The sequence below is a fragment of the Aegilops tauschii genome, chromosome 1 (assembly GCF_002575655.3).
Source record: "Aegilops tauschii subsp. strangulata cultivar AL8/78 chromosome 1, Aet v6.0, whole genome shotgun sequence".
Classification (NCBI taxonomy): Eukaryota; Viridiplantae; Streptophyta; class Magnoliopsida; order Poales; family Poaceae; genus Aegilops; species Aegilops tauschii.
The window spans coordinates 251,056,510-251,083,320 of NC_053035.3; the positions used below are offsets into that span (position 1 = coordinate 251,056,510).

Genomic DNA, 26,811 nt, shown 5'->3' on the forward strand with positions numbered 1-26,811 from the left:
CTAAAGAAAGAAGAAAGAGCATGCACCAATTCCAAAGGAGTCTGCTCCCGTTTCTTGGGAACCCAAAGTAAAGCGCGAGATCTATGGATAAAGACCTTTTGAGTGTTTGGAGATTGGATGGGTATTATCTTACAGAAGATTAAGGATAGGGGGGAGAGGCAATGATGGGGTGATTATCTTGTTGATACACTAGTAGTTACAAACTTCTATATGGTCCAACAATTCCAGTGAAAATGTAGAATTAGTATTGAAATATATAGAATTACCATCTTACTAACTTAAAACAGAGGCCTGATTAAATGTTTGAAAGACGGGGTTCATTTTACACAATTAGCATGTTTTCATGATTTCATAAAAAAACATGCTCCAGTTATGGAGTATTTAGCATGTGGGATCAAACTTTCTTGTCGAATTTCATGGTTGAACTTTGACCATCAATTTGACCCATAAAAATGGGAAGTTACACCTCGAATGCATGGACACCACGTAAATAGGGATAGAGAGAGTAACAGCTAAATCTCGATTTGAATTAGGCTTTGCGCAAATAGAACAGGAATGCTCTTTCACAGATATCAGGCTATCAGGCACTCATCTCGATTTGCGTTAGGAGGGCAATGGTTATTTATACACTCAACAAATACATCTTCTCTGAGTGATCATGGTTCATAAGCCTAATTAACAAGTTAATGTACAACAAGGTGACCAAGACCAAGCCTTGGTTAAGGTAGAAAAAAATGTAGGGCGATCCTCTATGGAAAACTGGAGACCTCATCATGTGCTGTAACGTCCACATATTTAGTAACTGGTGCATGACCTGCAAAGAATTAGAAACAAAAGACCTCACATAAATCCAAAATGCGCTTGATAGTGTGGAGTAGAGGTCCACTACTCCTGGTAGTTGGCAAACCAAAAACCTGTACAGCATAATTAACTAGTACCTTAAGTGCCTGGTTCTGTTATGCCTAAACTTTGTACTCATGAACACGAATCCACTTTGTAGATGACCATTTGTCACCTTTTATCACTGGACAACCACCTAAAAGAAATTGCAGGTAAACAGAAGAGTCAATATATTGTTGCACAGCCATTTTAAGGAAAACAATTTTGTCATTGCATCAAGTATTAGAATCTCACCATGGAGGCTTGTGGGATCCAGGGTTCCATCAGGCCTCATGCTCCAGAAAAGCAATGCATCTCCCATCTTCGGTTTGACAGATATACCCCGCTTTGCACATTCAGACAGCTCATTATGAAATGGTATTGAGCTGCTATTAACTTTAGCAGAAGGAAACACGGTCTCACCGCCCTCTTCAACATCCGAACTAATTAATCAGTTCGAAAAGAAAAGTCAATTGGATCATCTATGTTGCACGTTATATGTAAAAAAATATGCATATCTTTGTAGTACATACAGATACATAAGAACAGTGGCTATACGCTGGCCCCCATTTTTGGTGTTGAAATCATCATGGAAGTAATCAAAGTGAGGTTCATATTTCTGTCCAACCTCATAGTGGAGAACTTGAAGGCCCTCTCCGTTTTCTGCACAGATTATGAATAAAAACGACGAGAAATTGACATCAAATTTGAAGCAAACTTCCAGAGAAAATATAAGCAGCTACGGAATGAAAAAAGTAGTGCTTCGATGTTTCAACATTGAAACATTCAAGAACTCAAAAGGGGTAGGTAGAATATATAATTTATTTGTGCAACTCTCATGTGGTGAAACGTCGAACTAGGCAGTTCTTATCGACATTCAGCCATTTAGCGCTGGCAATGTGATATTTCTGCAATGCACCAATTATTTTTCCTTTTGCATAAACTGGAGTTAAGACAGCTCATGTACCTTATGTTATTAGGCATGCACAATGTCTTATTTCATTCAAATGTGCAATATTTCGAACTACCCAAAAGTAACTAACAATTACACAATGTACTGCTTTACAAAGCATAAAGAAGTTTCAAAGATGTACTAAACACAGTGGAGTGCATATTTAGTGTATCCTTTTATTATTATTTTTTGTATGAGTGCACATGCACTGCTAGTTAAATATGAGATATTTGACTTTAACATGTACTCCCTCCGTTCCTAAATATAAGTCTTTCTAGAGATTTCAAATAGAGACTACATACGGAGTAAAATGAGTGAATCTAGACACTAAAGTACGTCTATATACATCTGTATGTAGTCCACGGTGAAATCTCTAGAAAGACTTATATTTAGGAACGGAGGGAGTATGGTATCATGCTCTGCATGCATGAGCTGTCTCAAGTGCAACTGTGAACTTGGTTAACAATTTTGGTACAGTGTACCATGTCCAATACTTGGTGCCCTTGCACAATTTTAAAATTTTGTCTTCTACCACTTGGTATGCTATAAAAATTGAAATTATTGGCAATGACCTTGTTGGGAAAATGGCAGACCTTGGTGGAAGCATGCTGGCTCAAAGAAACAAATGTTTAACTCAACCAAGTACCTAGCATCTAAGCTAACTTAAGAACAAGATAGTTTGACAGCTTATTCGAGAACCAAAAACTCTTTTTTGTCTACTGATATGTGTAACTCTATTTATCAAATGAGGGTCTCAGACAATTGGCTGCGCAAGTGTCACCTAGTATCAGGACAAGGCAATGTAAACTTGAACATACTGCCAGTACGTTCCAAGCTAATACTCCTAGTGGAATCCTTGCTGCCAATTGGTATAGACTTGATAATTCTTGCTGAACATAACTGTGAAAACACCAGATCACCGAAACGCACTGCGGTTGCACTCCATAATGTACTAATACATTACTTTGCATAGTTACTTAATACTCCATGATGAACTATTCAAACTAAGTCGCAAGCCAGTGCACTTTTGGTGAATCAATGACACACAGTACTGCATGATAATCAAAACTTTGAAATTATACCATGACGAAGACTAATGCATCAGCCTAAAAATGAAGTTTACAAAATTACAGTTCAGATTTGGAAGAGCAACTAAAGTTATAACTTCTGAGTAAAACAAAATGACACTTATAGATAATTTGAGGTGGTGTTCAATTCATTTATGCTGAATTAAAGCTGAAAAGTTCTTCAAATGAACAATGCAGTGTATTTAAAATATATTCAGACCTTAAGTTCAGTGGTAATCTCTTTCCTAGGCATACTAGCAAAAACATAGAAAGGTAAAGAAACTTTCAAGTATCCATGATATTGGTAGGTATGCCATACCTACAGGTATGAAGGTGAAATCTGATATTCTTTTCTCAATGGTGCGAACAATTTTGTCCTGGCCTCTTTTAAGAAATGTTCCTGAACTCGTTCGCACCCTGAATACATTTCATTAAGCGTAAGTGGGCATCAGGTTCCGTAACAGTTCCAAGAGAAAGAAGAATTTGCAGTGTCCAAACCTGCTATCTTTACTCCCTCCAGTTGCAGAATCAACCACTGTCGACTTCTTCATGTGAGGCTTTGCCAATGAAATTAAATACTGACATTCTTCCTTGGACTGAGAGCAGCAGTAAAGTCAAGTCATACCCTGATCGCTATTTGAAGCGAACTAACATAGATGATAAATAGTTGCGGTAATACCAACCAGGTGTAATAAATACAACAAATACACATGACATTTCTTCATCTCCTATTATGCAATGTCATCAGAAGTAAACACCTTCCAAAGGCATTTTGGATACTAATAATCACAATGCCAAGTTTCTAATGCCAGTGTTGATATCTATCATCTACCTCTTTGTACCAATTCCATGTGTCTGAACTTCTGAGTTTGTGCCACTGACTTGAAGGTCAAGCAGATTTGAAGCACAAATTATGTGTGACTATACATATGAGGATTCCTAGATGAATAATAGATATGTATAACTCAACAAGAGCCATGTCCGGGCGCGCTGCATGTACAAGCCCTCTACAGTGAAATGCCAGTGGCGTCCAGCTCACATATGTTTCCTTCATGCGCAATTTTCTGTACCTAATTCACATCATAACTAGCATTCTTGCGACTGAAGTACAAGCATTTCGGATTTTACTTAACGAATCTAATATGTTACGGATAGGCCAATGTTTACAACGAGCTCTTAACTGGAATTCAACAATCGCCTAAAATCACCGACAAAGATCTCGAGATCTCCCAGCCCGCATGCTAGAACCAATAAAGCACGTAAAGAATAAAGAGGCAGCCGTTTAGGCCCAAACCAAAAAAACAGAATGGGGCAAGAGCCTCACGAGGAAGTTGTGGTAGATGAACGCCCGTGGCTCCCACGACAGAACCTCGGTCCAGGGCTCCCCTTTCTCCCCGCGCTTCTCCAGCCTCCTGCACAACGATAACGGAGAACAACAAGCACCACGTCAATCTCGGGAAAAAAGGGACAGCGTGCGCGGGCAACGAACACGGCAGATCACGGAGGCCGTGGACGTCGGAGGGGAGGCGGGGACGCACGACTCGAACGCGGATCTACGGAAGCGCGGGCGCGGGAGCGGGAGCGAGAGGACCGCGCCGCGGCCGGAGCCGGCCGGCAGCGAGAGCGCGCCGAGCGCCAGGAGGAGCAGCAGCGCCACCGACGCCAGCAGCAGCGCGGCCAGGATCGCCTTGGACGGCTTCCCGCGCCTCCCGGCCCCGGCGCCGCCGCCCAGCAGCGGCCTCCCGCCCCGCCCCGCCGTCCTGCTCGCCATCGCGCGCGCCCGCCCGTGAGGTCTCTCGGCGCCGCCCCGGTGGGTTTAGCGCCTCCTCGTCGTCGTCGTCCTCTGTCTCTCCTTCTCTCTCGCGGTGTGACCCGAGTCGTCGGTATGTTTTAGGCTCGATGAGATATGCTGCTGCTGCATTTTGTTCGGCTCGACGAGGTATGATGCTAGCTGTACCGTAACTGCTGCTGCGTCCCGTGGGTCCTGTGGGTGACGTGTCAGGACTGGGAGGGAGTGGGTCCCACTGCGGACAAAGTCCACCGTCGACGCGGCGAAATAGTGGGCCGACAAGGTACAAATGCGCAGGCCAGCTACACGGCCGGAAATATGAGTACTCTTCTCATCCATATTAAATCATCAACAATTAATATGGATCGAAGGAAGTACGCAGGATTTAATTATTGTGTAGATTATACAAATTTTTCCTTATCATTGGGATGATCCGTGACAAGATAGATAGAACTAGGATGAAAAGCAATAACATGATATGCACATCCTAATGGAAAAATATGAATGCGTATATTTTTCGACAAATCGGTTACACTGAGATCCATAAAAACACATATGGGCTCGAGAAAGGGGTTCCCCAAATATTGGATACCCATTGTTAAATCAAGTTGTATACTTTCTAGAATATAGGGGGATGGGGGTATCTGACGCAACTATCCCATAGCCGCCATTAAAATGCTTATACGAAGTCAATTTATTCGATTAGAGATGGGTGCCAATAAAATGCTTATACGAAATCAATTTATTCAATTATAGACATAGAACCCTAAAAGGAGTATGGAAGATAAAAAGAAGGGTGTGGCTAGATCTCAGTCGACTAAGATTAAGAAGCCTCAATCAAGTGACATATAATATATATAAAAGAAAAAGAAAAAATTGAAAAAAAAAGTTTATACGAATCTCAATGCAAGATTAAAGGAACATAACATCGACTGAGACATAACGAAATCTCAATCGACTAAGATTTAGCAAAACCGTAAAAAGAACGCCCAACTTTTCTTTCTAGTGTTTTTACCCCTCAGAAAAAAAAAAGATGATCGGTCTTTTCTATTCCGGGTAAGATGATCAGATCACTTGTGTTGAAACCCCAGGCATGCTCATACTTGGTATGGGTGATCACAGTTTTATTGATTTATTTCAAGATTTAATAGCTTTATACCATTGGTAAGTGACGTCTCCGTCGACTGCGAGATGCTTGTGATGATTGTACTGTAGTATTTCAAAAAAAAAAACTTGAAGAACGAAAGTTACCTCGCCTTGAAGAATTTGTCCATGGATAGATGGAGAAGAAAACAAAACAGCAGCACGGACGCGGACGGAAGCCACAAGTGTATGCAAAATAAGTGCATCTGCCGACAGCAGCTCTGTATTCTGTATATAGATCTAGCTGGACTAGATTAGAGTCTCTCTGGACATGGAATACGCAGCAATGCCTGATTACAACTACTTTTTTTTCGAGTAACGATTACAACTTCCATGTAAAAAAACGATTTATACAACTACTAATAGACGCAGGAAACTCGGCACCAAACCAAAAGCTTCCAACGTCGCTCGGGTGCCAATCCGGAGACCTCCTCGGCGCTTTTTTTAGGTAATAATCTTTTTTTTTAAGTTTTTTTTAGGGAAAATCTTTTTCTTAGTGTCTCCGCCGAACCGTAGCCAGCGCTCGCGCGGAGCCTTGTGGACACGGCCCATAAGCGTGAGTGCTATGCCCCAGCAGCGCTTTAAAGAAAAAAAAACAATTTCAGTTTTTATATAGATTAAAAAGGATTATTTGCTTAAAAACACATATTTGAAAGGAAAAAGATTTAAATTTTTTAAAAAGATCTGAAGTTTTTTTAAAAGTTTTTAGATTCAGAAAAGGTTCATGGATTTTAAAATGTTCGTGAATGCCAAAAAATGTCATGAATTTGCAAAAAGTACAGATTTTAAGAAAAGTTCGCATATCAGCTCAAAAAGCTCGCATGTTTGGGCCCAGTACAAATAGGAATCGTTCCGCCACTTTGATTGCGAGAGCAACTAATAAAGGAATACTCTTTCAGGAGCCCCCCCGCCTCTTAACCGACGTCACGTGTTGTGCTCTGGATGCTCCCTTCGGATTTTATTCTATTTTTCTATACGCGTTTTCGGCTTTTAGATAATTTTTCTTCTTTTTTCCTTTCGGTTTTCCCCTGGTTTTCTTAGGATTTGGACCCCAAAAAATCCGGGACAAAAATTGCGCGAAAAAACGTGTTTCTTTTCCTTTCGCAAGAGGCACGAATTTACTTCTCATTGAGGCACGAATTTACTTCTCATTGAGACACGATTTTGCTTCTGCGAGAGGCACAGTCTTGTATCTCGGAAAGAAAAAAGCATGTTTTTCCTTCTGCGAAAGGTACAGATTTCCTTCTCATGGAGGTACAGATTTGCTTCCACGAGAGGCACGACCGTGTCTTTAGAAATGTAAAACACGTGTTTTTCTTTTTCTTTCTTATGCGAGAGGCACATATTTACTTCTTGTGGAGGCATGAATTTTCCTTCATAAGAGGCACGGCCGTGCCTCTCACGTTTTTTTTCCTTCCGCGATAGGCATGTGTGTGCCTCTTAGAAAGGGAAATAGCGTGTTTTCTTTTCTTTCTTGCGCAAGAGGCACATATTTACTTCTCGTGCAGACACGGATTTGCTTCCGTCAGAGGCACGGTCCTTTTGCGAGAAGCACAGATTTACTGCTCGTGGAGGCACGGGGTTGCTTCCATGAGAGGCACGATCATGCCTCTCGGAAAAAGGAAAAACGTGCTCCTGGTTCTCTTTTTTGTCCTTTTTTCGTGAAAAATGGTCCCTCCAAATCTTCACACATGGAAACTAGTTTTGAAGATCTCGATGCGAGAATACAACGGTAAAAACGGTTCGAGATTTAGATGCACGGTTTAAGAGATAAAACATTTTGAAAAAATGAGTGTATGGAAAAAGGAAAACTCTCATGTTGCAACAAGTGACGCAACTTGTCGTAACATGGGAAGGTGGGAGTGGTCCTTGCAAAAAAGTATTATATACGGATGCCTATTAGGACACATGCCGGAGGACGACTATTGGGCCGAGCCATTAGAGCATCTCTAGCAAACCCATTACATTGCGTCGAACTGCAAAATAATCGCAAGTTTATAGTTTTACACGGAAAAGCAGCCCGAACAGACACCTTAAACGTCCCCGCCACTTAAAATTTTTTGAGGGGCGCGGTAAATTGCGCCCCCCTGACCCATGGAAACACAGCGCCCCCCCCCCCCCGCCCCGCCGGTGCCCTATATAGTGGAAAAGCAGTTGGCAGGAGGGACATTTTAGCCCGCGGCATTCCCCTCCCCCATTCCGTGCCCTCGTCGCCGCCCGCCCGCCGCCTTCGATTCCGGCCATATCCGGCGGCGGAAACATACTACCGGGCCGCTGCAGACCCGGTTCCACCGCGTCGCTTCACCCACGTCCCCCATCCGCCACGCCCAGCCGCCCCCAAGTCGTCGTCCACCCCGGATCCGTCGGTCAGTCCTTTTCTGCCCCTTCAAGTTAGATTTAGCGAACAATTTCCGCTCATGCGAGCTCCATTGCGATTTGTAGATGGATTTGAGCCCGTGCGAGGAATTTTTGCTCGAGGATTCGTCCTCGTCCGACGACTCAGACATAGAGACACTGCTTGAGAAGAATCGGCAGCAGATGATGGTGGTGGTCCTCGCCGTGAAGGAGTTCGCAGATAGGAATAGAAAGTGACGGTGAGGATCGACCGTTGTTCGTCTTTGCATACCGCACAACCGCCATCTCAGGAACATGATGCTGATGCAAGACTACTTCGCGGTGTCACCTACGTATCCGTCGCACCTCTTTCGGAGAAGGTATCGAATGCGCTGATCCCTCTTCATAAAAATAGTAGAAGCTTGCGAGGCCAATTCTCGATTTTTTTACCCAAAGTAGAAACATCGCGGGCTTGAAGGGTTTTAGCGCATATCGAAAAATCTCGTCAGCTATGCGGGTGATTGCATCTGGCATTCCGGCTGACTATACCGACGAGTATCTTCGCATTGGCGAAGATACTACAATTGAGTCAATGCATATGTTCTCCAAAGTGATCATCCGTGTCTTTTGTCATGTCTATCTTCGGGCACCCAACGAGGAAGACACGAAAATGTTAATGGCAACAAATGAGAAGCGAGGTTGGCCAGGCATGGTAGGAAGCATTGATTGCATGCATTGGACTTGGAAAAACTGCCCGAAGGCATGGCACGGGCTGTATTGTGGCAAGTCCCGTGATGTAAAAATTGTGCTAGAGGCCGTTGCATCTGAGGATTGATGGATTTGGCATTGCTTCTTTGGTTTGCCGGGGACTCTCAATGACATCAATGTGTTGCATAGGTCTTATTTGTTTGCTAGACTTACTAGTGGTGATGCTCCTGCTTGCAACTACACGGTGAATGGGCATCAGTACACAAAGGGCTACTATCTTGCTGATGGTATTTACCCTTCTTGGTCTATATTGTCAAGACCATCGGAAAACCGAAAGTATGGAGCAAGCTGAATTTGCAAAGGTCCAAGAGACTGCCCAAAAAGATTTTGAAAGAGCCTTTGGGGTTTTGCAAGTTAGGTTTGCCATTGTTCATGGTCCGGCTCATTGGGACAAGCGAACCCTGAACAATGCTACTTCTTGAGCTTGCGTTGGTTTTTCCCTTGAAGAGGAAAGGGTGATGCAGCAAAGTAGAGATAAGTATTTCCCTCAGTTAGAGAACCAAGGTATCAATTGAAGGAAATATGCCCTAGAGGCAATAATAAAGTTGTTATTTATATTTCCTTATATCATGATAAATGTTTATTATTCATCTAGAATTGTATTAACCGGAAACTTGATACATGTGTGAATACATATACAAAACAAAGCATCCCTAGTATGCCTCTACTTGACTAGCTCGTTAATCAAAGATGGTTAAGTTTCCTGACCATAGACATGTGTTGTCATTTGATGAATGGGATCACATCATTAGGATAATGATGTGATGGACAAGACCCATCCGTTAGCTTAGCATAATGATCGTTAAGTTTTATTGCTATTGCTTTCTTCATGACTTATACATATTCCTTGGACGTCTCTACGATGGCTCCTCTCCTCTCCTCTCCCACCTGCTCCACGCCCCTCACCATGGATCTAGCCTTTGATCCTCACCATGGAAGGCCTACTACACTGGGATTTCAACCCTGGCCTTGCGGTGGCCGATCAGGTACGTCGTCGGTTTGGAGAAACGGTCCATTTCTCTCCATCACGTCCCACCAAGGAATTTTTCTTGGTGGTTTCATTCTCTTCGGCATCATTCCCTCTCTCTGAGGAATCTGTGGGTGTGGCTCTCCAATGCTGCATTGGTGGTCATCACAAAGGATTTAAGGTATCTCGAATCAATGAGAGGTCCTTCCGTTTCTCTGTGGTTGGTAACAAAGTTGGTCATTTTATTCATGGCCTTAAGGATCGTATTTGGCCAAATTTCATTTATCACTTTCACTTGTTCAATTGCCGTTTCAATGGGTTTAAGCATTTTGATTCTCAGTGGCATGCTGATGAAAGGTTGGAAATTATTGCTAGTCGCAGCCCCATGGCAATTCATGTTGACAAAGCCGCTATCATGCATTCTAAGGGCGCTGATCAGGCTTCTACCAAGGAACTATGCAAATTTGGTCTCATTCCGCTTACATCCATGGATTTCAGTGACAAGCATTGCCATGAAGCTTCAAGTTCATCCATGGTCCCAGCTCAGGCTCCCCCGACAGATTGCACGCCGAGCATGCAGCCATCATCGGGACATAATCAATGCTTAATTGATCAGCGGGAGCAATTATTGTTGATTGGCAAATTTCGGTTTCCTTGTGCCACCACTTACCCACGATTGCCACAATGCTTTCTTTCCCCGGCTTTCAAATACGCTCCACAGCACACATCCTGGCCGCCGGTGCTCTCCAAGGCACACATTGCGGATTTATCGCGGGCAGGATATGACAATAATGAACTTGCCGATCTTATCAATTGCTGGGAAGTGCTTTGTACCAAATGTTTGCAATGGGGACATCATAAACACAATTGCCATGCACGGATTATCTGCCTCAACTGCTCTGCGCCTGGTCACAAAAGCTTTAATTGCCCTGTCGACATATTTCTTTTGCTGGAGGAAATTCTTTCATGAAAGATGCCATTAATGATTCCGTCAAATCAAGTCATCCCGGGCATCAAATCAATCCTCCCCTGCTGGCCCGCGCTTGCCCTTCCACGGCCCCAAGGAGCCAACCCCCCTCCATCGTCCGATGCATCTCGTGTGGCCACTACGGACACCTGGAGCCCGATTGTTGGCAGCGACGGTGGGCGCAACGATGGCAGTGGAAACCAAAACTCCCCTCCACCGCCCTTGACGCCTCACATTCGCCCTCCCCGTCCACCTCGCTTCCCAATGCTGCAGAGCACTCTGCTCTAGCGGCGCCACCACCAATAAACCCCACCACCGCCGCTCTCATGACCACCACCGCCGGCCCCGTCGCCCTCGCCCCCACTATGGCCAACTATCCGGTGAATCCGATCCCGTTCCTCCCTGCGGGCTGGTCCATCAAGTCAGATCCGACGGACAGAAAGGTGCGGGCGAACATGGCGGTTAATCCATTCCCACCACTCAACAACAGCTTTGTGACGCCCCCGATTCAATCGTACACTAATCATGCACGCAAACGTGTACGATCAAGATCAGGGACTCACGGGAAGATATCACAACACAATTCTAAAAACATAAATAAGTCATACAAGCATCATAATACAAGCCAGGGGCCTCGAGGGCTCGAATACAAGTGCTCGATCATAGACGAGTCAGCGGAAGCAACAATATCTGAGTACAGACATAAGTTAAACAAGTTTGCCTTAAGAAGGCTAGCACAAACTAGGATACAGGTCGAAAGAGGCGCAGGCCTCCTGCCTGGGATCCTCCTAAACTACTCCTGGTCGTCGTCGACGGTGGCGTTTGGCTCCTGGGCTCCAATATCTGGTTGCGACAACCAGGTAGAAGGGAAAGGGGGAAAAGAGGGAGAAAAGCAACCGTGAGTACTCATCCAAAGTACTCACAGGCAAGGATCTACACTATATATGCATGGGTATATGTGTAAAGGGGCCATATCGGTGGACTGAACTGCAGAATGCCAGAATAAGAGGGGGATAGCTAATCCTGTCGAAGACTACGCTTCTGGCAGCCTTCATCTTGCAGCATGTAGAAGAGAGTAGATGGTAAGTTCACCAAGTATCATCGCATAGCATAATCCTACCCGACGATCCTCTCCTCGTCGACCTGTGAGAGAGCGATCACCGGGTTGTATCTGGCACTTGGAAGGGTGTGTTTTATTAAGTATCCAGTTCTAGTTGTCATAAGGTCAAGGTACAACTCCGGGTCGTCCTTTTACCGAGGATCATGGCTATTCGAATAGATAAACTTCCCTGCAGGGGTGCACCACATAACCCAACACGCTCGATCCCATTTGGCCAGACACACTTTCCTGGGTCATGCCCGGCCTCGGAAGATCAACAAGTCGCAGCCCCACCTAGGCACAACAGAGAGGTCAGCACGCCGGTCCAAATCCTATGGCGCAGGGGTCTGGGCCCATCGCCCATTGCACACCTGCACGTTGCGAACGCGGCCGGAAGCAGACCTAGCCCCCTTAATACAAATGCGGGCTTACGGTCCAATCCGGCGCGCACCGCTCAGTTGCTGACGTCAAGAAGGCTTCGGCTGATACCACGACGTCGAGTGCCCATAACTATTCCCGCGTAGTTGGTTAGTGCGTATAGGCCAGTGGCCAGACTCAGATCAAATACCAAGATCTCGTGAAGCGTGTTAATTGAAGTATCCGCGAACGCCGACCAGGGCCAGGCCCACCTCTCTCCTAGGTGGTCTCAACCTGCCCTGTCGCTCCGCCACAAAGTAACAGTCGGGGGCCATCGGGAACCCAGCCCCACCTCTACCGGGATGGAGCCACCTGCCCCTTCAGCCCCCATCTCCGAACAGTATCATAAGTAATGTAACAGTATATAGTATATAGCATATGCCCGTGATCACCTCCCGAAGTGATCACGGCCCAGTAGTATAGCATGGCAGACGGACAAGAGTGTAGGGCCACTGATGGAATATTAGCATCCTATACTAAGCATTTAGGATTGCAGGAAAGGGTAACAACTGTAGCAACAATGACAGGCTATGCAGCAGAATAGGATTAACCGAAAGCAGTAACATGCTACACTACTCTATGCAAGCAGTAGAGAGAAGGAATAGGCGATATCTGGTGATCAGGGGGGCTTGCCTGGTTGCTCTGGCAAGAAGGAAGGGTCGTCGGTGACGTAGTCGTACTCGGTGGCATCAGCGCCGGTCTCGGGGTCTACCGGGGAAGAAGAGGGGGAAGAAACAGTAAATACGCAGAAAACAAAGCATCACAAAACATAACGAGGCAATACGCGGCGCTAGGTATGCCCTAACGCGGTAGGAGGTGATACCGACGAAGGGGGGAAACATCCGGGAAAGTATCCCCAGTGTTCCGCGTTTTCGAACAGATGAACCGGAGGGGGGAAAGTTGCGTGTTTGCTATGCTAGGGATGTGTGGCGGATGAACGGGCTGCGTATTCGGATTCGTCTCGTCGTTCTGAGCAACTTTCATGTAGAAAACATTTTCATCTGAGCTACGGTTTATTTTATGTTGATTTTAAAAGATTTAAATCATTTTTAGAATTTATTTAATTAATTAAATTCAACATTATCCAGAATAGTGCATGCTGACGTCAGTAGTCAACAAAGGTGTTGACTGGGTCGCTGACGTGTGGGTCCCGCATGTCATAGGTACAAAAACCTAATCAATCTATTAATCAATTTAATTAGTTAATTTGGTAACTAATGTTTAATTAGTTTAATTAACATGATTAATTAAGATACTTAATTTAGTTAATTAACTAATTAATTAGTTAACATTCTTATTTACTTATTATTTATCTCTTTTTATTTTTTGAACTTCTTTTTTTTCTTTTTAATCGTTCTGGGGGTGGGGCCCCTTGTCATTGGCCCTAGGGGCCAAACGGGCGCGTGGGCAGACGGGTTTGGGCACTGGGCGCGGGTTAACGGGCGGAGCCCACTGGGCGCCCGAGCGGCGCTGCGGGCAGCAAGCAGAGGGGCGGGCGCGCGGCGGACGCAGCCGGTGAGCAGCGCGCGGGCAGCGGCGGCGGAGCGGTGGCGGGCGGCGAGCGTGGTGGCTGCAGCGGAGGAGCCGGCGGCAGTAGCAGGCTGCATCGCGGGCGGGGGCGGGCGCACGCACGGGGCGTAGCCGGTGCGCGGCCAAGCGGGGCCAAGGGCGCGTGTAGGGGTGGGCATTTTAACCGAGGACCGATGTATCGAACCTAAAGAACCGATACCGAAACCGAATAGACAAAAACCGAAAATTATGGTTCCTAATTCGGTCATTAAATCTATAGAACCGAAATATATGTGGTAATTTTGGTTTTTACGCTTGGTTAACCGAAAGAGCCGAGATACCCGAAAAGACACCTGCTCCTTCTATTCCGTATCCTCGCAGCGCCCAGCGCAACTCTAAAGAACCTCGCTGTTTTTTCTCTTCTTGAGGCCGCCTCGGTGGTCAATGTAATACTAGTTTGGTATGGGCCTCGCTAGTTATTTTCATTCTCCCAGTTTTTCTCACGTACTAGTTTGGTGTGGCCCAAAAGTAGTACAGCATCGGCCCATACAAAATACACAGTTGCGCTGTATCAGCTTCTAGTTTAGTACCACCTCGAAGAACTATTGAGAAAGGCAGCGTGGGCAACACTATAAAGGTAGTAGCTAGCCGTACAACAGCTCTCCAAGGTGTGGCATTGTGGCAGGCTAATAACAGAAATTGTACTGTTGCCCCTGAGCTAAAGTATTCGGTCACAACCGAAGACTGACCCGAAAATTCGGTCTGGAAAAAGGTCGGTTCCTTAAATGTGCAGGGACCGATCGGTTTGTAATATTAGAAATCCGAAAAAATTTCCTACTTGGAAAACTGAACCGATCGGTTTGGTTAGACCGAATGCCCGGCCCTAGGCGCGTGGGGGCGCGTCAACGCTTGCGACAAGGGCGCACGGTGACTGCGCGCAGGCGTGTGCGGCAGGAGGCGCGTGCGGGCGTGCACTACACGCGGCGCAGATGCAGCAGGGGCTGCGGCGTACGGCGACGGGGCAGGACTGCGCGGGACGGCAGCGGAGCAGCAGCCTGGCGCGGCAGAGCCGCGAGAAGGGAAGGCGCGTGTCGGCTGGGACAACGCGCAGCTGCGGTGGGGAGCGCGACGAGCGCGTGGCCGCAGGGAGGGAAGAAGGCCGGGGGGTGCGAGAGGGACGGCCTGGGGCCGATGTGGGCGCGTGCGACTGCAGGGACCGGGGCGTGCGGGCGCTAGCGATGTCGGGAGATGGCCGAGGCCAAGGGAAGGGAGGAGGGTGAGCTCACGGGCGTCGTAGGGTTCGTGGCAACGGGACGCGAGGAGGAGGACGGAGACGGCATGATGGAGAGGAAGCAGGCCGGCGAGGTGGTCCTGGTCCGCGGCGAGGTGGCTGAGGCGACGGGAGGGGGATGGGATCGGGCTCCTCCCGATCTAGATCCAGTCGAGGGAGTGGGGGGAAGAGTGGGTGTCGGTGGGGGTTAGGGTTACGGGAGTGGGGGATATGGGGAGTGGGGGTGGCCGGTTGGGCCGGCCTGGTGGGTCGTGGCCCAGTTGGGCCGGAGATCGGGGGGTGCTTTCTCTTTTATTTTGTTTTTTTGTTAGTCTTGTTTTTCTTTTTCTTTTATTTATTTTCCTACTTTGTTTTAATTCAACTTAAACTATTTATGCATTTGTAAAAGTGTGGTACCTTCACCTTAAATACCTAGGCATTATTTGGCACACTCCCAACATTTTTGTTTTAATGTTTGAAAACTTTTATCGTTTGTCTTAATTTCAATTTTGAATTTGAATCGGTTTCGAACTAACGCGAGATTATCAACAGTAATCGAGGTGACGTGGCACTGTAGCTTAACTACCCGGGCGTCACAAGCTTCCTCGCCATCGCAGAAGCCAGCCGTTTTGTTCCTCTGCATCTCTGAGAGGGGCTCCGCAACACCATTGAGGGTCTGCTGCACGAGTCAGGGCTGCACACCACGGACTCATCTGACCATCCGCTCGGTATTGGTATGTATGCTTTTGCCAACTCTTTCGTTCGGGCAGCAGTCAACACTACCTTCCAATTAGATGATGAAGATCTGGTAGTTTCTTTTGTGTGCCACAATGCTGCCCTGAATATGCGAAACACTACCTATGTACATTGGGTTTCCTGATGACTATTAGACTGATTTCTACCTCCAGTGTTCAGTAGATGATTATGGTAGATTGGTCTCCTGGAATAACCCAAATTTGGATCGTAGTGTGGTTCTCATCAAGGTTAGGGTTATTCACATGCACCTCATACCCAAGAGCATTGTCGTTCATCAGTTAGGTGGAGACCGAGCCTGCTGGACTGCTGCCGTTTTATATTTTGCGAGGTGCTGACTGGAATGCACATGACCCGGAGGTTCCTGTTGCTGATGAAGAACCGCCCCGGCAAATGGCATCCCTCATCCTATGTTTGGGGATGGCCTTACTGCTGAGCAACTTTACCAACAGCAACTGCAAAATTGGCTTATTCAAAATGGTGTAGGCAATGATCAGGCACCTCATAATGCTCCTCAGCAAGATGGACCTCAGAATGCTCAATGGGATCCCTGGCCTCAGCCCCTTGTTCCTCAAATGTCTGCTGCTCTGGTGAACTTTTAGTCTTGGCTTGCGGCTCAAGGCCTTCAGGTGCAAGATGGAATTCTTCCTGAGCATAATGTGTCTGACAGTTTGAACTCTGCCTGGCTGGAATCAAGCTCAAATGCAAGCTCTCAGGGTTCCTCTTCCATGACTACTATGCAGACCAGCACTTTGCTTGTGGCCCCACCTGCTCCTCAAAACATCATCAATGTGGATGTGGCAATCACTGCTGGATCAATCCAGGTCAGCATATCTGTTGAGGGAAGTGAGCTCACCACTGTGTTAGCTTTTGATCTGATCCCTAGAAATATCTTCACTAAATATTTATCTAGATCAATACTGTCTGTTGTTGCTACTTATGGGCCTTGGAGCTCTAGGTATGGATTACCCCCTTTGGAATTGCAGGTGACACCTCCCAGGACTTTTCTTCAAGTGGCTACTAATGATGTTCATCATTTGCTGTGCTTTACTGCTGGTATACACAACCCTGCAACTAGTTCTTCAGTTCAGATATCTGAAATCACACCTGATCAAGCTGTCTCTGTCATGCCTACTGTGTTGCCTGCTAGTTCTTCTGAAGCTAATCAAATGACGCCTGGCAGTGATTTTCATGTGGACTCCACCAGTGCTTGCATTTTGGCTGATGACCCTGCTGCTTCTGAGGCTGCCTCTCTTTTGGTGCCACCAGTGGATTTGAATGATGGGCTTGCGCCTACTTTACCTTAGCCCATGGATGGTGAACCTGAATTGGGCCTAGCCCACGTGCTTTTTGATGTTCCTGGGCCGTCCACCACTCGTCCACGCCGCTCCAAGTGCAAGGCTCCACTAGTGACCACTGAAGTACATCGCAACACCAGATCTACACGGTTTGATGGCTTCAGAGTGCCTCAGATAACTGATGTGCGCATCACCTCATCCAAAGTTAAGCCCAGAGTGGTTTCTTCTGCTAATGCTGGCCCTTCTGAACATGTGGATCAACCGCCTCCACCAACCCCTCTTCGCGCCATGCAAGACATCGGCATCAACCGCTGTGCCGTCCCCCCCAGGAGCTTACTGATGCTGCGCTGCTGGCCTTGGATGCTATGGTAACCACCAGCTCCATGGTGGAGGAGGAACCTTCTTCTTCTGCTTGATTTCTGCGTTCTTCCATGCCGCTCCTGCGTAACTGGAATGTCCTGTGCTGGAAAATTCGTGGCTTAAATTCAGACAATAAACTTCTCGCGCTATCTAATGCGAATGCAGTTAGTGGGTGTGCTATCATTCGCTTGAAAGAAACTAAAAAACCTGTCATCGATCTTGCTTTTGTTAAAACTTGTTGCCCCAAGCGATTTGATAAGTTTGCTTATATTCCCTCCCATGGTGCTTCGGGTGGTATTCTCACTGTTTGGAATAGCTCCATGTTTTCTGGCACTGTTATTGTCCAGGAGGATTTTGCTCTAGGCATTCAGTTCACTAGCACACTATCTGCACAAGCCTGGACGCTTTTTAATATCTATGGCCCTTGCACTGGCCCTGCTCGAGACACATTCACACAATGCCTTTATGACAGAGACATTCCCACGAATGATGATTGCCTTTTCCTGGGTGACTTTAATTACATTCGTAGTCCTAAGAATCGTAATAAACCAGGCGGCAATGTTAATGACATGTCTACTTTCAATGATATCATCCGAAAGCATAATCTTGTTGAACTACCCATCAAAGGCAGGCTATTCACGTGGAGTAACATGCAGCAGGACCCCCTCCTCGAGCAACTAGATTGGTTCTTCACGTCACTCCATTGGGCACATGTGTACCCCAACACACTGGTTAAACCTCTTTGCAAACCCACGTCTGATCACACACCTTGTGTGGTATCTATTGAGACAAAAATTCCACGTGCCAAAATATTTCGCTTTGAATCATATTGGCTTCTTCACCCTGGCTTTATGGAAGTGGTTAAGAAAGTTTGGGACCATCCTGTCCGTTCAGACAATGCTGCCATGATCCTGTGTCGAAAGTTCAAGCTCCTTAGACAAGAGTTAAAAGCTTGGAGTAAAAATATCTCCCGCCTCTCAATTGCTATTGAAAACACCAATAAATCACTTCCTGATTTGGATGCTCTTGAGAACCTTCGACCTCTCACACTTCCAGAGGGAAACTTTCGAAAAATCATCAAGAATCACCTCCTACGCCTACTGGATTATCAGAAGCAATATTCGAAGAAAAGATGCACCATTCACTGGGTCAAATTTGGAGACGAGAATTCAATTTTTTTTTCAGGTAGTAGCTACGGAGAGATACAGAAAGAACAACATTGCCAATTTGCAGACCGATGATGGCCTCATGGTTGAAGACCACACGGGTAAGGAGGCCCTTCTTTTTCAGGCCTATACTGAAAGACTAGGTACACTACAAAAAAATACACTTCCGTGATGATACGTGTTTGTGACAGTAGGTCGCGTTTTCTGTCATGCATGTACATCCATGACAAATTTATGACAGAATCAAGATAGTCATACCTGTGATGTCGTAGAAGTGTTCCATGACATTGCCAAAATTATCAGACACTTCCATGACGATAAATCGCGCGTCACAGAAGTGCTTTCGTCAAGGGTGACCGACACGTGGCATCCACCGTAACGGAACGCCGTTAAGCTATCGGGTCGGATTTTGGATCCGATAACCCGTTAACAGCCACGACCAATGCCGATTTTCCACGTGTAAAATTCTCATTGGCTGACGGATCCACGCGTCAGCTCCGCGTTGGCACAGGTGTCACTCATCCAATGGCCTATGATATGTTGACACGTGGACCGGCCCAAAAGTGGCCCACAAAGTTTAAATGGGCCGGCCCAACCGAAGGCCCATAAGATTTAGCGGACCATAATGGGCCGGCCCAGCTAAAGGCCCACAAAATTTAGCGGACAATAATGGGCCGGCCCAGCTAAAGGCCCACACGATTTTGCAGACCATAATGGGCCAGCTCAGCTAAAGGCCCACAAGATTTTGCGGACCATAATGGGCCGGCCCAGCTAAAGGCCCACAAGATTCTGCAGACCATAATGGGACGGCCCAGCTAAAGGCCCAACATTCTCTGTCAAATCGGCCCGTCAACGGCCTGTCCTAAACTTGTCATCAACGCGGCCCAGGGTCACTTCTGACCCGTTAACAGTCCTCTAAGTAATTGGGCCGAATTACGGCCCGGTGTATTTCTGGCCTGTTAAAGGTCCGGCTTCATTTGGGCCCATTTACAGGCCATCAAAACTTTCGGCCCATAAACGACCGTGAAGGATTTGGGTCATATTCGGCCATGTCTGACATTCGGCCTGTTAGAGGCCCACTATAGCTTTGGGCCACTTTCGGCCTGTTGTCATTTTTGGCCTGTTAACGCCGGACGTAAACCATGGGCCATATATGGCCCAACGTCATATCGGGCCCATTAACGGCCCATATAAAAATGACGATAATCTAGCCCGACCGAAGTTCCGGCCTATTAAAGGCCCGTGTATTAGGTCGGCGCATTTACGGCTCGTTCGAATTTCGGCCTGTCAAAGATCCGCATCGTAAATGGGCCACCATTTCGGCCTGCTAAGTCCAGTGGGTTATTTGGCACAATCAGGGCCCAATCTCACTTTCGGTCTATTAAAGGCCCATGTTTTTTATGGGCTCGAGATATTTACACCTGTAAACTGCCTATTTTTACCGAGGGCCCAAATTATGTTTAGGCCTGTTAAAGGCCCACTATGGGCACAAGCCTACCAGAAAAATATGAAAGCTTATGCTAATTTAGGCCCAGATATTTTTAGTGGGCTACATGCCAATTTCGGCCCGTAATCGTTTTTAGCCCAATTGGAATGGGCCCGACGAATGTTGGCATGTTGGGCTCCTACGAAGCTTTCAACCGAATACATTACTAAGATAAACCTACACTATACAAAAATAGCGTCGTAATTACTGCAGCCTGAGGCAGCATCATAAATGTTGTATCACAACAAAATAAATTCCAACCATACAACAAAAGACCTGTTGGCATAAAGTTTACAGTCCTTCCAGATAAAAGCACCATCAGATGTATAGAAGCACAGATCATTTGTCCTGAGTGCTAATGTTTCAGGCTGTAGAATCTGATGGAGCAGCACGATCTCCACCTTTTTCCGCCATTGCTCTTGAACAATGAAGCGAATGTCTGATAGTCTGGTTTCAAAACCATTCATATCTTGACGACATTTCTCAACCACTATTCTTGTTTCCGAAACAACGTCCATTAGGGATTGGACTTGTGTCTGGAGCACAGATATATCACTCTGTCTAGCAGGAAGATTTTGTTCAGTAGGCGATTTGGACGAGGTTACCTTGACAACCAACCCAGAATTACGCAGGAATGTGCTTTTTGCACTGTTAGTGGAGAGATACTGACGCACTGTAGCAAGAGGTGACATTGTGCCTGTAGTAGCCTCGTCACCTTCAGGTGGTTGTGGTTGTTCAATCATTTGTTCCATAGCTTCCTGAAAGTTTGAACTTGTAGATTAGTGTACCAGATAAGTTACTAATGAGACAAAAACAAACAAAGTAGGTTAAACGTTTATACATAACTTATTTTGGTGAACTACTGTAATACATTAGCATGTATTGTAGTGCCAACTACATAATAAAATCACTTTCAGAACATATGTCCATGTAGCATGCCTACTGTATTGTCTATTTCCTCACATTCGTTGACATCTAAGGATAAAGAGACATGGTTTAAAGTAGGATGAACATAGTATGACATCATTCATATCATGGGCAAACAGATATAAAACAAACAGGCTATTTTATCATTGTGTGCGCACGTGAACATAACAACTAGATTACAGATCAAGACCAAAAGAATATCCTTCATCTCTTTTAAACCATGTAAGGTGAAATGATACGTTAAGACAACTGTGAATAAAAGTGAACAGAGTAACTGACATTGGCTGCAAACCAAGTAGTTAAATGAACACATCATAGTACCAATCAGTTCAAGGCAGGAGGAGTAAGGACTTACAACAGCGGCTTGAACTGGTGTGCTCATGCCCTTCATCTTGCTGGTGTGGCAATCCTTGAAGATTTGCACTGCATTCGGTTCAGGTTCTTTTTTGGTCCGCACGGGCTTTCCTCTGTATTTGGAACAAGTCAATATAGATACGATAATATGGCACAAAAAAAGAAGGAAGTAGCAGCTATTTACAAGAGCCTCGCAGTGTGCAATATAGCTACGAGATCCTGTTGTCTGTTGGAATTTCACTTTAGAACGGTTGGTTTTGTTCTTCAAACAGTTAGCCTAGAAGAAGATACACTTGTAAGGCACATACATAAATACAAGTTCAATATGTGGTCTGATCAAATACGTATAGCCTACCTGATACTTTGGATCAGACCAGTGTTTAACGAGGGCTGTCTAGTCTTCATCTATAATATATTCCACTGGAGATGTTTGGGCGATTTCATTGTTAGCTTGCCTTCAAAGTGAGATTTTCTAAGGTGGTACCGATACTGTCGCAGAGCAGACTGAATAACATGAGTGCATGCTTGTTTAGTTGCATCATCTTTCGGATCCAACTTGAACCTCATATGTTGAAAAAAGAATGTGAGTCTTATTAGGAGGAAGCTAGAAAGTATGGGACAGAGCAAGACAATATTACTAATTGTGATGAATAACATTACTTACGGATAAATGGTCAAGGAAGGTGTTAAACAGGGTATTGTCTTTCTCATTCCTGTACTGGATCCACGTTGGGAGGATACGTGCATGACACCTAACGGCAACGGCTGCCTCTCATACTAACTTGGCTGACTCTGTAGCATCACGTGGCCTTTTTAAACCTGCCTCAAAATGGATCTCCATTCTTCCTCCTTTAGATTTTGTTAATCTGTCAAGCATTATCCCTGATGTCTGTTTCCGCTTGCGCCGTGGTGCTAGTTCAACAACGAATATGGAAAGTGTTAGTGTACATCAAACTGTGAGAGTACATATAAAGGAGCATGCAACTTCAACTTGACTCGGTCAGGTACCGTCTTGGTGTTGATGCTCATGAGGTTCATCTGATCTTGCCAAGTCCTGTTGTGTCAGCAGTGCTTCGGAAGTAGTGTTAGGTGTGAAGGCAGCTTGGGAACTGGCCAGTTCCGGAGCAAACGAACGAGTAACTGGTTGAGATGCTGGTACAGTTGAAGCGGATGCTGCAGCTGGTGGAGCAGGTGATACTGTGTTTGTAGATTTAGCCGGTGGACTTGGACCTTCTACTGCACTATAAGTACCAGCAGAATCTCGACGGCAGAACCTTTTCCGTTTCACCCGACGAGTAACAGCACTCCCTACTATATTATTTTCCTTGCTCTTTTTTTACTTTGCCACGTCAACCTGTACCCACAACACAAAAGAATAAAATCACTCTTCAGAACTCATTGATGCATGATACAGACAAGCAATACTTTGATCTAAGACAACCGTATGAGGATGGAATATGTAAGAAAAACAGGACGGCATGACTTATTCACAGCTACGATGTGCAAACTAAGTAGATGGATTTTCAAGAAAACAGAAGTAATGCAAGCTAGACACCATATGAAAGATGCAACCAATATTACTCTGCCAAGTTAAAAGTGTCTTGTCATAAGTGGCAATTCGAAAAATTAGAAGCAGTACAACGTAGGAATCAATGCAAGATGCAACCACTATCAAACTGCCATGTTAAAAGCGTTCAATCATGAGTGACTGATGCGGGATACACAACAGCAGTACTTTGATGTAAGAACATGGTATGATAGATAGATGCAGTGTATTCTAGACACAGAAAGCCATGTCATATGCACATGTATAACGTATAAACTCAGCAGGTGCAATTTAATCAAAATAGAAGAAATACAGGCTAGACAACATATGCAACATGAAACCAATTATCACATTGTCAACTTAGAGCAAGCACCTGCGATGGTGGAGTACGGGAGATGAACTCATCATGTAGACTTGGGACTTCAACTTCATTAGCAGTAGCAGTGGCAAATCTAGAGAGTCTCTGTTTGCGTCGGTGCGGAGGACCACCAACATCCCCTAACTTACTCTTTTCCTTCCTATTTTCTGATATTGCCTTATGAAGTCAAAACCACAAGAAGATGAATAAAATTAGCTCTGCATAACTGGTTGATGCATGATACAGACGAACACTACTTTGATGTAAGGCAAGCGCAGGATAGGAGGATGGAATATATACAAAAAAGACAACGTTTCATATTCACACGGACGATAGGAGGATGGAATATGTATGAAAAAACAGTAAGCGGAAGGCATTTCAACAAAATTAGAAGAAATGAAAGCTAGGCACCATATGAACATGCAACCAATATCACTCTATCAGGTAAAAAGTGTCTCGTCGTAAGTGCCATTTCAAGAAATTAGAAGTAGTACAAGCTAGAAGACAATGCAAGATGCAACCTACATCACAGTCCCAAGTTAAATGTGTCTTATGGGTAAGTGATCGTTGCAGGTATAAGTTGTAAGCTACGCAGATGCAATTCAACATAATCAGAAGCAATACAAACTAGACATCATACGGAAAACGCAACCACGTATAACAGTTCCAAGTAAGAGCAAGCACCTGTGATGGTGGAGTAGGGGAGATGTGCTCATCATGTACACGTATGTTCTAGAAACAGGAACACGTGTCATATTCACAGGCATTATGTGTAAAGTAAGCAGATGCAATTCAAGTTAGAAGCAAGCTAGACATCATACGCAACATGCAACCACATATAATAGTGTCAAGTTAGAGCAAGCACTTGTGATGGTGGAGTAGGGGAGATGTGCTCATCATCTACACAGCTACGTTGACTGTCCAGCCTTGTGTTGTCTTGCGAATCTTGTTGGGAGGATGGCGGAGTAGAATCTGTAGAGACCCCCTGTTTGAGTTGCTCCGAAGGACCACCATCATCCACTACCGGACTAATTTCCTTCAGCTGTAATGATTTTGCATTGTGAAGTCAAACCGATAAGAAAACGGAATAAAATTCGCTCTTCAGAACTCATTCATGCATGATACTGACGAACACTACTCGGATGAAAGGCAAACACATGATGCGAGGATGGAATATGTATGAAAAACAGGATGGTGTGACATATTCACACCTATGATGTGGTAACTAAGCAGAAGGCATTTCAACAAATTAGAAGCACTGCAAGCTAGACGCCATATGAAAGATGCAACCAATATCACTCTGCCAAGTTCAAACTGTATGGCGTTTCAACAAATTAGAAGCAGTACATGCTAGAAATCATATGCAAGACACAACCAATATCACAGTGGCGACTTAAAGGTGCCTTATCATAAGTGACTGATACGGGATATGCAAGAATAGTAGTCTGATGTAGAAACAGGAACACATGTCATATTCACAGGCATTATGTGTAAAGTAAGAAGATGCAATTCAAGAAAGTTAGAAGCAATACAAGCTAGACATCATACGCAACATGCAACCACATATAATAGTGCCAAGTTAGAGCAAGCACCTGTGATGGTGGAGTAGGGGAGATGTGCTCATCATCTACACAACTACATTGACTGTCTAGCCTTGCGTTGTCTTGCGAATCTTGTTGGGAGGATGGCGGAGTAGAATCTGTAGAGAACCTCCGTTTCAGTTGCTCGAAAGGACCACCATCATCCAATGCCTTGCCAATTTCCTTCAGCTTTATTGATTTTTCATTGTGAGGTCATACCGACAAGAAAAAGGAATATCATTCGCTCTTCATAACTCATTCATGAATGATACTGACGAACGCTACTCTGATGAAAGGAAAAGTCATGATACGAGGATGGAATATGTATGAAAAAATGGACGGCTTGACATATTCACACCTATGATGTGGTAACTAAGCAGAAGGCACTTCAACAAATTAGAAACACTGCAAGACACCATATGGAAGGTGCAATCAATATCACTCTGCCAAGTTAAAACTGTCTCGTCATAGGTGGCGTTCATCAAACTAGAAGTAATACATGCTAGAAATCATATTCAAGACGCAAACCAATATCACACTGCCAACTTAAAGGTGTCCCGTCATAAGTGACTGATGCAGGATACACAAGAAGAGTAGTTTCATGTAAGAACATGGTGTGATAGACAGATATAGTATGTACCAAGAACAGGAAAGCATGTCATATTCACATGTATCATGTGTAAGCTAAGCAGATGCAGTTTACACTAATTAGGAGCAATACGAGCTAGACACCATATGCAACATGCAACCAGATATCACACTGCCAAATTAGAGCAAGCACCTTGGATGGTGGAGTAGGGGAGCGGAGACTTGGACCTTGTAATGCACTATCAGTACAAGGAGAATCGGTACAGATGCCCCGTTTACGTTGCTGCAGAGGACCACCATCATTGCCTTCCTTCCTCTTTCTTGATTTTGCCTTGTCAAGTCAAACCCACAAGAAAAAGGAATAAAATTTGCTCTTCAGAACTCATTGATGCATGATACTGACGAACACTACTTTCATGTAAGGCAGCCGCATGATAGGAGGATGGAATATGTATGAAAAACAGGACGGCGTGACATATTGACATGTATGATGTATAAAGTGTAAACTAAGCACAAGGTGCTTGAACTTGTTAGAATCGATGCAAGCTAGAAACCATATGAAAGATGAAACCAATATCACTCTGCCAAATTAAAAGGGTGCCCTAACAAATGTATTTGACCAAATTAGAAGCAATACATGGCAACATGCTAGAAATAGTATGCAATATGCAATGAATAAAGGTGACTCATCGTAAGTGATTGATGCAGGATACAGAAGAGAGGTAGTTTCATGTAAGAACAAGGTTAACACATAGATGTAGTGTGTACCAAAATAGGAAGGCATGTCATATTCACAGGTATAGTGTGTAAACTAAGCAGATGCAATTTACCCTAATTATAAGCATTACAAGCTAGACACCGTATGCAACATGCAACCACATATCACACTGCGAAGTTAGAGCAAGCACCTGTGATGGTGGTGTAGGGGAAGTGCGGTCTTTAGGTACAGAGCTACGTTCAATATCTTCATTTAGGCTTGCTCTTTCTTGAGAATCATGTGGAGAGGATGAAATTGCATTCTTTATAAGAGTATTGCGCCTCATATTAACCCACGCGTGTGACTGTCTCATCATAAGCGATAGACGCAGGATACACAAGAACAGTAGTTTGATGTAAGAACATGGTGTGATAGGCAGATGTAGTATGTACCAAAAACAGGAAGGCGTGTCATATTCACATGTATAATGTGTAAGCTAAGGAGATGCAATTTAACAAATTAGGAGCATTGATGAGG

General features: G+C 45.1%; 1 protein-coding gene and 1 pseudogene across 1 annotated transcript; one reads left to right on the forward strand and one right to left on the reverse strand.

Annotated features, from left to right (window-relative positions):
- Positions 1-506: 506 nt before the first annotated feature.
- Positions 507-4,766, reverse strand: LOC109746572 (probable prolyl 4-hydroxylase 3). The gene is made up of 8 exons (XM_020305693.4): positions 4,437-4,766; positions 4,223-4,310; positions 3,397-3,494; positions 3,218-3,315; positions 1,413-1,542; positions 1,135-1,322; positions 939-1,036; positions 507-814 (listed from the first exon to the last, which is right to left on the reverse strand). The coding sequence occupies exons 1-7, from the start codon at positions 4,667-4,669 to the stop codon at positions 963-965; spliced, it is 909 nt and encodes a 302-aa protein (XP_020161282.1). The 5' UTR covers positions 4,670-4,766; the 3' UTR covers positions 507-814; positions 939-962.
- Positions 4,767-17,224: 12,458 nt separating this feature from the next.
- LOC141028155 (uncharacterized) overlaps positions 17,225-26,811 on the forward strand; it is a 71,124-nt pseudogene continuing 61,537 nt past the window's right edge.

Excerpts from the sequence above, each read along its gene's own strand:
- LOC109746572 (XM_020305693.4), bottom strand. The coding sequence starts at position 4,669 with ATGGCGAGCAGGACGGCGGGGCGGGGCGGGAGGCCGCTGCTGGGCGGC. Across the intron at positions 4,311-4,436 it reads CGTAGATCCGCGTTCGAGTC|GAGGCTGGAGAAGCGCGGGG; the intron begins GTGCGTCCCCGC and ends ATCGTTGTGCAG. Across the intron at positions 3,495-4,222 it reads TCATCTACCACAACTTCCTC|TCCAAGGAAGAATGTCAGTA; the intron begins GTGAGGCTCTTG and ends TGCTGCTCTCAG.